We start from the raw sequence: 11840 nt of genomic DNA on the forward strand, positions 1-11840 counted from the left end.
GAGGAAATTCCATCTTCAGAGCTTAGCTCCCATTGGAGCGGAGAAAGATCAGGGGGTGGAGCGCATTGTCTAGCGCCTGCGTCTTGCGGGCGAGCGCGCTAGCGGTCGGCGGCGTTGCTGGCGGGAGAGACTGCAACGCCGATGTCTGAGGAGCGATGCCGAGAGAAATCATCACCCTACAGTTGGGCCAGTGCGGCAATCAGAGTGAGCGAACCTCCAGACCCTCTGCCTGCCAGGTTCCTTAGGTGCAATAGGCCCTCGCAATAAGGTCGTAGATTCGGTCTGTCCTCAGAATCCTAGTTCTCCCCCCACAAAGGCGATCCCCAACCCTCTGCCCAAAGCCAATGGAGCTTTCCCTGTCCAGTTGCTGGCCTGGACACTAGGGAATCCCAAGGCTAATCTAGATCCCTAGACTCAGGCGTTCAATCCCCCACTGGCTCTTTAGAACCTACCGAGACCCACGTATCCTTTTTCTTCTCCTCCTGCCACCCTCTCTTAGTTGGGTTCGAGTTCTGGAAACAGCTGTGTGCTGAGCATGGCATCAGCCCCGAGGGCATCGTAGAGGAGTTCGCCACCGAAGGCACTGACCGCAAGGACGTCTTTTTCTACCAGGTGCCTCCCCTCAGCCCCAGTGACTTGACCAGGACCCTGGGGACCTGAAGGGACTGGCAGCGAGCGACCTGGTGCTGGGAAACTCTCTGGGCAGATGGGAACAGAACGGGTGTCTTGAGGGAGGGCCTGCAGGAGCCAGAGTTGGGAGGATTCAGGGCTTGACCCATCCTAGCTCACTGGGCCCATCCTGGCTTCCCTTTGACAGGCAGATGATGAGCATTACATCCCCCGGGCTGTGCTGCTGGACCTGGAGCCCCGGGTGATCCACTCCATCCTCAACTCCTCCTATGCCAAGCTCTACAACCCAGAGAACATCTACCTGTCTGAGCATGGAGGAGGAGCTGGCAACAACTGGGCCAGCGGATTCTCCCAGGTTATTTGCTGTTCTCTTAAAGGGCTCTGAACTCCTTGGGTGGGCACAGGCCCTGTGATTTTTTTCTACAGATGAAACGAGGTCAGAGATGTCTGAGTGCTGAGCAAGATAGCCATGGCTCCAGGAGCCAACTGGAACACTAAGGACCCATTGTAGCTAGTGCTTTGTCGCAGGCCATTTAAATACTTTATTGTTAGCTTTGTAAACCTCTGACTAACCCTAGAAGTAGATACTATGGGTTTATGATATTTTATCTACTTTTTCAGACTCAAAACAAAACTCTGAAACCAAAGATGTTTCAAATTTTGCTTAGCAAAACCAAAGCTCAGTGGAGAGAGTTCTGTTGATGTTTCTAGTCGACTTATTGTCATCACTCAGACCTCTCGCTGTAGAAATACCACCATGTCTGATAACACACCTCAGATCTCCACGGTTGTATTAGTATTGTTTATTTTGCAGGTTCTAGAAATGTGTTAAACATTACATACTAGACAAACTTACACTGCTGAGCTGTATATTATATCCCCAGCCTTGAAGCAGTCTTTTTGTTAAATATGAATATTTATTTATTTATTTATTTAGAGACAGTCTCTCTGTGAAGCCCTGGCTGTCCTGGAACTCACTCTGTAGACCAGACTAGCCTCAAACACACAGAGATCTGCCTGCCTCTGCCTCCCAAGTGCTGAGATTAAAGGTGTGTACCACCACTGCCCAGCTAATATGCAATTTCTATCTGTATACACAAAACTACTTTTTAGAACCTGAAGTATTTTGATTTCTAAAACTATCTGGCCCTGTGAATATTAAGTAGTGGAGTGTGGACCTCTGTTTTACCTTCAGTGAGGAAACTGAAATAGATAAATCTTCCTGAAGTCACATGACTAGGTGGCCATTCGGTACAGTGGTAGAGATGGCTGGGCATGTGGCTCAGTTGGGAGAATACTGGTCTAGTAAGTATGAAGCCCTGGCTTCAGTCCTTAAAGCTGCATGAAACTGGGCAGAGTGGTACATTCTGGAGGCGGACGCAGGAGAACCAGGATGTCAAGGTTATCCTCAGCTAAATAGAGAATTTGATGCTACATGAAACCCTGTCTCAAAGAAATAAAATAAAATATAGAGCCCTTGCTAGCATAAACAAGGTCCTGCAGGGGCTCCAGGAATTCAAAACTGTATGTGAACAGATCGTCATGGTTGGGTTCTAAAGGACTTGCTTGTAACCACTGTTGTACCTCTCAGTGTAAAGCAAGGCAGCTATGACGCATGTAAGAATCAAGGGTGGTCAGGCAGTGGTGGTGCACGCCTTTAATCCCAGCACTTGGGAGGCAGAGGCAGGCGGATTTCTGAGTTTGAGGCCAGCCTGGTGTACAGAGTGAGTTCCAGGACAGCCAGGGCTACACAGAGAAACCTTGTCTCGAAAAACCAAAAAAAAAAAAAAAAAAAAAGCGAATCAAGGGTGGAGGGCTGGAGAGATTGCTCAGTGGTTAAGAACACATAGGTGCCGGGCAGTGGTGGCGCACGCCTTTAATCCCAGCACTCGGGAGGCAGAGGCAGGCGGATTTCTGAGTTCGAGGCCAGCCTGGTCTACAGAGTGAGTTCCAGGACAGCCCGGGCTATACAGAGAAACCCTGTCTCGAAAAACCAAAAAAAAAAAAAAAAAAAAAAAAAAAGAACACATAGGTTTGGAGTTCAGTTCCCAGCAACCACATGGTTGCTCACAGTCATCTATAATGGGATCTGAGGCCCTCTTCTGAGTGATGCTGTCTTCTGTCATGCAGGTATACATATAGAGTGCTCGTATGCACGTACACATATATACATACATACATATATATGTATATATATGCATATATATATATATATGTTATGTATCACGAGTGACTACTCTGAGGTCATTTCCTGTCCCATGCTCTGTCCTACCTCACCCTTCTTCACATCTGTCCAGGGAGAAAAAATCCACGAGGACATTTTTGACATCATAGACCGGGAGGCAGACGGCAGTGACAGTCTAGAGGTGAGTGTCGTAGGAATGTCAGTGGAGCTGGACATGTGGAGAAAGCCCCTGTTCTGGGCCACTGAGAAGGCTGAGCAGGTAACGATGCTTGTGTTGATGTTTGACAAGCTGAGTTTGATCCATAAGACCCATGATAGAGAGAGAGAACTGACTCCGAAAAGTTGCGCTCTGACTGCACGTACATAGTGGCCCGCACGCGCACACAATAATGATAACTCTGTAAAAGCTACCTGTTAGATACAAGACCAAGTCATTTATCCTTTGTGTTGGACAGAGGCCACTGAGCCTTACTGAAGAGAAGGCAGAGTCTCCTAGAGTCTGCAGTGAGGGGACTTGGGAAGACAAGAGTCCAAGACATTGTAGGATGTGTCTAGTTGGCTCTTAGGCCTAGAGAGATGGCTAGTGTGGTTAAGAACACTTTCTGCTCTTGTAGAGCATCTGGGTTTAGTTCCCACCACCATGGTGGTTCCCAGTTATCTATAACTCCAGTTCCAGGAGCTCTGATGCCCTCTCTCAACCTCCACAGGTACCAGGCACACACATATGCTGGCTGTGTATACATATGCATATACATACAGGCAGGCAGACATGTAAAATAAAAATAAGCTTGAACTTTTAAAACTAAATCCTGTCACTAGACACTGAAATGCTTATAGCTCCTTTCTTACGCAGGGATTTGTACTGTGTCACTCCATTGCTGGGGGGACAGGCTCTGGCTTGGGCTCCTACCTCTTGGAACGGCTAAATGACAGGTAAGCCTGTGTTTCGGGACTAGGTGGAGATGGGTCCTTTCTCTTTGTTTTCTAAGGCACTTGAGGCCCAGCAGACATGGCTCCCTGTGTGCTCTAGCCCTTCCATGCTCAGAGCCCAGCATGTAGGCCCTGCTTTGAATGGCCAAAGGATGTGTCTAGTTTGGAACCTAGAATTTTACAGTGTCTGTTCCCTTGCCCTTTGGCGTTTTATCCTTTCAAAAACTGTGTCCTCCTGTTCCACTGTTTATGGCCTGACTCTATTTTCCCTATTCACAGAAGGTTGTTCACCAAGTCTCTGATCTGTTGTCTTCTCCCAACCCCACCAGGTACCCCAAAAAACTAGTGCAGACATACTCTGTGTTCCCCAACCAGGACGAGATGAGTGACGTGGTGGTCCAGCCCTACAATTCCCTCCTCACGTTAAAGAGGCTGACCCAGAATGCCGACTGTGTGGTGAGGCCTGGATTCCTGTCCCTGCTCCTATCCCCTGTCTGTTCATCTTCGTTTTGAGCAATCTTGTGCTGTAAGCTTGAGAAAGGCCCTTTGGAGTGAGTGTTTCTGACCATTAGGCACCAAGCTAGACTCAGGCCAAGTTCCCGATGTTCTTATCTTCATAAATCTTCAACAATTTGCTATACCTTCTAGGTGGTGCTGGACAACACAGCGCTGAACCTGATCGCCACAGACCGCCTGCACATCCAGAACCCATCCTTCTCCCAGATCAACCAGCTGGTGAGTCCCGCTCCTGGAACGCAAGCCCTCGTCTGCGAGAGGGTCGTCAGAGGAGAGATGCTCCACCTCCATCAACTCCCATAATACAGTATCTCCGTTCCCAGGTGTCCACCATCATGTCAGCCAGCACCACCACCCTGCGCTACCCTGGATACATGAACAATGACCTCATCGGCCTCATCGCCTCGCTCATTCCCACCCCTCGGCTGCACTTCCTCATGACTGGCTATACCCCCCTCACCACGGACCAGTCAGTAAGAGCTCCCACGGTGTCCCCGAACTGTGGCCTTTCCCTTTTCCATACTCTTCCAGGGGCCGCTCTTTGCAGCTCTTCTCCACCCACCTCCCCGGGTTCTGGCCTCAGGCACTGACACTGCCACCAGCTTGCAGCCCTGTCTCTGCTTTCTCCTCCCTTTGGCTCCTGCAGGAGCAGAGCACACTGGGATCTGCTTCTGCTCATTGCTCAAGGGCATGGGATTGGTGAGCTGAGAGCCATGATGCTAATGCCATGTCAGAGACTCAGCACAGACCTACCTGGTCTAAAGACAGTCCCCTGAGACCATGCCACCTGCAAGCCGATGGGGACAGAGTTGACTCTTCTCCTCTGTCCATGTATCTCTGGGTTGCTCCCTGACTGCTGACCTGTGAACTCCCATTCCCTCAGGTGGCCAGCGTGAGGAAGACCACGGTCCTGGATGTCATGAGGCGCCTGCTACAGCCCAAGAATGTGATGGTGTCCACAGGCCGGGATCGTCAGACCAACCACTGCTACATCGCCATCCTCAACATCATCCAGGGAGAGGTGGACCCCACCCAGGTGAGGGAGGCCCCTTCACCCTAGCCTCGGACTCCCCTAGCCTCGGACTCCCCTAGCCTCGGACCCACGGGATGGAGAAGAAGCAGCCACCACCTCTCTGCCCACCCCAGGTCCACAAGAGCCTGCAGAGGATCCGGGAAAGGAAATTGGCCAACTTCATCCCCTGGGGCCCAGCCAGCATCCAGGTGGCCCTGTCAAGGAAGTCTCCCTACCTGCCCTCAGCCCACCGGGTCAGTGGGCTCATGATGGCCAACCACACCAGTATCTCTTCAGTAAGTGTAGTCTCCTGTTGTCTTTGTGTTACCAGGAATCAAACCCAGGGCTTCAGGAATGGTAGGTAGCTCTCCCTGCTCTGAGCCACACCCCTAGCTTCTGGTCTTTGGCCACTCTGCTCTACTCCCTTCTGTCATTAGCACACACACCCCTCATCTGTCCCTAGTTCTATGTCCTGCGCTGGATGCCATTCTGAAGCTCTCCTTCTCTCCAGCTATATAAACAGCTTGTTCTTTACCGACTGTCTCTATTCCTTACACGCGCACACACACACACTCATTCCTAGCCTCTGATGACAGAGAATAACCCTACCTTGGTCCCCTGGCTCTCTGGGCTGTACTGTTTCTTAATTTCATTGTGACCCTCACTACCTCTGTGCCCTAAGCTTTTTGAACGGACCTGTCGCCAGTTTGACAAGCTGCGGAAACGTGAGGCCTTCATGGAGCAATTCCGAAAAGAGGACATCTTCAAGGACAATTTTGACGAGATGGACACCTCCAGGGAGATTGTGCAGCAGTTGATTGACGAGTACCATGCGGCCACACGGCCAGACTACATCTCCTGGGGCACCCAGGAGCAATGAGTTGCCCAGGACAGGGACCCTCATCTGCCTTACTGGTTAGCCCAGGCCCTGCCTGGCTGACTACCCCTCAGAGCACAGATCAGGGACCTCACAAATCACTTGCATACACATGCACTGTCTGTTGGCTTGGGGGTGGGTTTACTTCTTCTCTGAGAGTATTTATCTTTAATAAAGCACTGGATGTAAATCAAGCCACCCTCCGGTCTCTGAATTCACACTTAGGAGCAGGGGGTGGAGGTGACTGTTTCTGCATCACTGACAGTTTCCTTCTGCTCTTCCAATATCCTCAACTCTGGGCAGAAAGCCGCCTCTAGCTTTGCCTTTGGCCTAATTGCGGAGGACGCAGATGGCTCTTGACCCTGCTGGAAGTCCTTTCCAGAATAAAAGGAACCACAGATAAGATCTTTTTCTCTGTCCAACCTCCTCTGGTCTCAGTTCCTCACACTGTATCAGATGAACACTCCTCCACTCACACATTTCCACACTGGAGTGTCCTGTTTGCAACGACATGCCTGGGGCTATCACACTACCTACCTCTTGCCCCCTAACCAGTAAGTCAGCCTGTGTGCCTTCCAGCTTCTGGTCAGCATGCTAAAGAGCCAGTCCCAGCGAGTCTTGAATGGAGTCTAGGGACCATCAGGAGATCATATCTAATGTCCAGACCAAGCAGAGTCAAAACCGGTTCCATTTCTGTTCTCAAAGGGTCTTCATTTATGTAAAGTTTTTATTACTTTTTAATCCTTTCAGGTGTAATTATGAGTATGTATGAGCCTTGGGGTATGTGTGGAAGTCAGAAGATAACTTGGGAGAAGTTTTTCTCCCACCATGTGTTGCCAGGGAACGGAACTTAAGTTGTAAGACTCAAGTCATCTCACCACCCCATTATTTTTTTATTTTTTTATTTTTTATTATTATTTTTTTTGGTTTGGTTTTTCGAGACAGGGTTTCTCTGTGTAGCCCTGGCTGTCCTGGAACTCACTCTGTAGACCAGGCTGGCCTCGAACTCAGAAATCCACCTGCCTCTGCCTCCCAAGTGCTGGGATTAAAGGCGTGCACCACCACTGCCGGGCTTTAAATTTATTTTTCATGTATGAATGTTTTAGCCAATGTATGTGTGTACCACGTACATGTAGTACTGGCAGAAGCCAGAAGAGGGTGCTGAGTCCCCTGGAACTAGAGTTACAGACAGTTGTGGGTTGTGAGCTGCCATGTTGGTGTTGGGAACAGAACCCAAGTCCTCTGGAAGAGTGCCCAGTGTGTTTACCTCTGAGCTGTCACTCCAGCATCCTCCACTGTTTTAAAAATTTCAGTTATTTAAAAGGCTAGTGTGGGGAAGTTCACAGACAATGAATTTGTGGCTCTTAGAGTCCTGCTGGGCAGTAGTGGTGTGTGCCTTCAGTCCCAGCACTTGGGAGGGAGAGATAGGCGGGCCTCTGACTTGGGAAGCCAGCCTGGTCTACAGAGTGAGTTCCAGGACAGTCAGGGCTACACAGGGAAACACTGTGAAACAGCAATGACCCCCCCCCCAAAAAAAAAGACAAAATCCTTGGGATCCAAGCTGGGCAGTAGTGGGGTACAACTTTCATCCCAGCACTCTACAGGCAGGTAGATCTCCAAGTTCGAGGCCAGCCTGCCCTACAGATGGAGTTCCAGGACATCCAGGGCTACACAGAGAAACCCTGTCTCAGAAAACCTACCTACCCCACAAAATCTTTGGGATCCAAAGGGCAGGTTCTCCTTAGATAATGGAGGACTGCAAAGGACCCCACTAAACTCTTCCTACCCCACAGGAAAGAACTGCAATGGCTGTTGAACATCATGCGTCATGTGCCTTGGTTGTTTAATTGTAATTACAAACCTATGAAGGGGTCAATATCAGTAACAATCTCATTTTACAAACGAGAAAACAGCTAACTAGATCACAAAGACACCCTGTTAAGTGGCCTTAAGTGGCAGAGTTGAAACAAGCTCTGCTCTGCCTGGCATCTGTGTTTGTTTTTAAGGAATAGCCAAACAAGCCATGTTTTTAGATGCATTTATTTTATTTCTACATGGTTGTATGTGTACTATGTGTATGCCTGGTTGCCCACAGAGGTCAAAAGAAGAAGGTACCAGATCTTGTGGAATTGAGTTCCTGATGGTTACAAGCCACTGTGTGAGGGCTAGGAACTAAACCCAGATCCTCTGCAAGAGCAAGTATTTTTAGCCACTAGCCCCTCTTCCCTCCAGGCTGACCTCAGGTTTGCCAATACTCCTCCTGCTTCTGCCTCTACCTCCACCTCTGCCCCCTCCCCTGCCACGCCCGCACCTCTCTGCCCCTGCCTTGTTCTAGGACTAGATTATGTGCACCCATTATTGGCACGTACACATTTGTGTGGTGCTGAGGAACAAACTCAGAACCTGTGTGAATTAAGCGAGCACTGTGCCACTGAGCGACACTCCCAGCAGTGGTGTCTGTCTAACCATTGGGAATATGCTTCCTTTCGTATCTTCCACGCCAGTATCTAATCTTCTCATTTCTGGGGGGCTTTTGGAGCCATGAGAAGAGCCCATCTCATGGTTTGCAAGGACGTGTGGACGTTGACTGCTTATGCAGAGAAAGCATGCTTGATTCTTGTCTTGAGAGCATCGGTGTTAACTGGCTACACATTCAACTGCCAAGTATCCACCTCACAGCACAAGGTAGCCGGTAATATGCCTGCCCTCAGGATGTTTTAGGCAAATCCTTCATGTCTTCCTAGGCTGGGAGGCTGAGTCGTGGAAGAGCCCTTGCCTTGTCTGATAGCCAACAGAGGGAGGAGTATACAAGCCAGCCCCCTATGATAAGGTGAAAGCCTCACGGAACGAAACGGACAGTCAGACCCAAGTCTCAGACTGTCTTAATAATGAGGAGTCCACAAGCCAGTTCCACCACAGTCAAAGCAGCCAGCCTGTTCCTATCTTTTGCCAAGACCTACAGGGAGCTGACTCAGGGACAGGCAGCATGGTCATGACTAACCAGCTGTCTATTCCCTCTCAAGGAGAAAGGTGACTTCTGTGAAAGCCAGTGTGCACCTGGTCCCCCCTCAGCTCCGCCTCCTACTTCTGCACCCCTGGGTTCTCAACATAGTCCTTCCCATTTGCTGACCTTAATCCTGACGACCAAACTTTTTTCGTCCTTTGGAGACCTCTGCATAAGTGGTCTACTGACCCACCTCCAGGCCACAAGCAATCCGGGAGCCCTCCTTTGCATGTCCAGTTAAGGCAAGTATGGATTCCCAGGCTTATACGGGTGTGGTGACACAGGCCTTTAATCCCAGCACTCAGAAGGCAGAGACAAGTATATCTCTGAGTTAGGGGCCAGCCTGGTCTATATAGTGAGTTCCAGGACAGCCAGTGCTACACAGAGAAACTCTGTCTCAAAATAAAACAGAAAAAGAGAAAGGAAGGAAGGAAAAAAGAAAAAGAAAGTTAGGTTTGCATAGTAGTGTGTTCACCAGCCCAAAGAGGTGAATAAATTCCCTAGCCTAGCAGAGAGGAGTAAGTCCGAAAGGAAGCCTGTGTTCTCTGACTGGGGAGTACCAGGTGTTAGAAGCATGGGCTGTACTTCAATACCAGCCTCAGCCAGGCCCCTCCCCCAAGGCTATTTCCAGATCACCCAACACCCCAGACAGACTACTGGGGCAGCCCCTCCCAGTTCTTGGCCAGCAGCAAACCCCAAACTGTGTCAACCAGAGGGCAGTGCAGAGGCCAGGTGGAAAGAGAGAGGCCTCTGGGAATCGGGGCAGCAGGTGGTACTGGTAGTGAAAAGGTCTTGTCGTCAGAGGTATTTCAAGGCACAGCTATAAAGTGTCCTGACTGGACAGCAAGGGTTGCTATGGAGAAAGCAGAACACCCAAGCTTGGAACAGGATTGTCTTTAACCAGATGACAAGAGAAAGTTAGCCATTTAAAGGTGATGTTCTCAGAATATTCCATGGGAGGTGATGTAACTCCAGGGGCCCTGGAACGTGGGTGAGACAGAACTTGGGAGCAGGAAGTGCATATCCCAAAATAGACTTGAGTAAGTGAATCTGACACATAGGGACAGTAACTTGGGAGAATGTGTTGACGTTAGGTCAAGAGGTGACAAAGCGACAAGCAGAAGTGGCAAAGGGTGAGCATAGCCACTAGACAAGGAGTTGGTAGGTTAGTTAGTCCATCAGGTCTCTCGTTCAGGGTCTCTACCAGCCATAAACATTCTACCCCTCCCTAGAAAGTGGCACTCCTCTGTGGAGAGACGGTTTAAATCCAAAAGAAAACACACACTCTGATAATGCCACCTCCAGTATGCCTTCCCTCATACTCTCTCTACAGTGTCTTAGATGAGGAAGGATGTACTCTGAAAAAGAAACAAAAACATTTAAGTTTGGTGTTTGGGAACTGTGGAGACAGCTCAGTGGTTCCAAGCACTTGTTCTTACAGAGAATTGGTTCCCAGCATCCACATGCCAGTTGACAACCAAAGGATCTGATGCCCTCTGACCTCAGCACCAGGCACACATATGGTGCACATACGGACATTCAGACAAAGCACACATACACATAAAATAACTCTTTTAAAAAGAAGTAAAGAAAGATAAAGTGAAATAAAATTGACATTCCGGTTTTTAACCCTATCACGAGTCGTTGGATAACCTCTTTGTTTTGTGACAGGGTCTCATTTTGTAGCCTAGCCTTGTCTTGAACTCATAATTCTTCTGCCTCAGCTCCCCAAGTACTAGGATTAGGGGCTCATGCATCTGCACCCAGCTGACACAAGCATTTCCTAAAAATAGAAACTGAAAGGCTGGCCAGATGGCTTGGCAGATAAACACTCTCATGAGGAATGATGGCTTTCTGGGACCTTCCTGTGTGTCTCCCTGCAGTCTTTCCTCCTGTTCTCCCTTTACTTCTGCGTCTTAGTGCCCTCTTCTCAGAAAAGACTTCTAAAAAGAGAGGGAGACCATATTAAATTCCATAGAAACTTCTGGAGAGCCTCTGCTTTCACTGAAGGATCCATAGTGTGCAACTAATGTTCTTGATAGCCTGTCTGTCTGACTGGAGTTTTTGGGTTTTTTGAGGCAGGGTTTCTCTGACTCTCCTGAAACTTATTCAGTAGTCCAGACTGCCCTTGAACTCAGAGGTCTACCTGCCTCTACCTCCCGAGCGCTGGGGTTAAAGGTATGCACCACCACATCCACCAATAGTTTTTACTGTATAAGTATTGCCCACAGAAATTTGAGGCTTTAAAAAAAAAAGATTTATTTTGATGTGCATAATTTTAAAAGATTTAAATTATGTGCATATGTGTTTACATACAGGTATGTACTCATGTGCATGCAGGTCCCCACAAAGTCCAGAAGAGGGAGCTGGAGCTACAGATGGGTGTAAGCAGCTAGACTTGGATGCTGGAAACTGAACTCCGGTCCTCTGGCCTTCCAACATGAGCTCTTAACAGCTGAGCTTCTCCCTAGTCCTTTTCTTTCTTCTCTTTTCTTTTTAAAAACCATCCTAATTTTTAAAAGAAAAAAAAAAGCACATTGTTCTGGCAGACATTGAATAACCTAATTCAATCCCTGCAGCCCACAGTGAAAGGAGAAAACCAAATTCCAAAAGTTGCTGCCCTCGGACTTCTACACATGGCACTATGACATGTACTCTCCCTCTCCCTCTCCCTCTCCCTCTCCCT

At 48.9% G+C, this 11840-nt stretch overlaps 1 protein-coding gene across 1 annotated transcript; it reads left to right on the top strand.

Moving 5' to 3' along the window:
- The first annotated feature begins 47 nt into the window (after positions 1-47).
- Positions 48-6345, top strand: Tubg1 (tubulin gamma 1). Its single transcript, XM_028780490.1, has 11 exons — positions 48-204; positions 500-612; positions 818-985; positions 2928-2996; positions 3669-3748; positions 4075-4201; positions 4394-4480; positions 4585-4734; positions 5145-5297; positions 5408-5569; positions 5956-6345. Exons 1-11 carry the CDS (start codon positions 156-158, stop codon positions 6151-6153), a joined length of 1356 nt encoding a protein of 451 aa, XP_028636323.1. The 5' UTR covers positions 48-155; the 3' UTR covers positions 6154-6345.
- Positions 6346-11840: the final 5495 nt, after the last annotated feature.

Source organism: Grammomys surdaster, unplaced genomic scaffold, assembly GCF_004785775.1.
Source record: "Grammomys surdaster isolate TR1022 unplaced genomic scaffold, NIH_TR_1.0 371, whole genome shotgun sequence".
In the NCBI taxonomy this organism is placed as follows: domain Eukaryota; kingdom Metazoa; phylum Chordata; class Mammalia; order Rodentia; family Muridae; genus Grammomys; species Grammomys surdaster.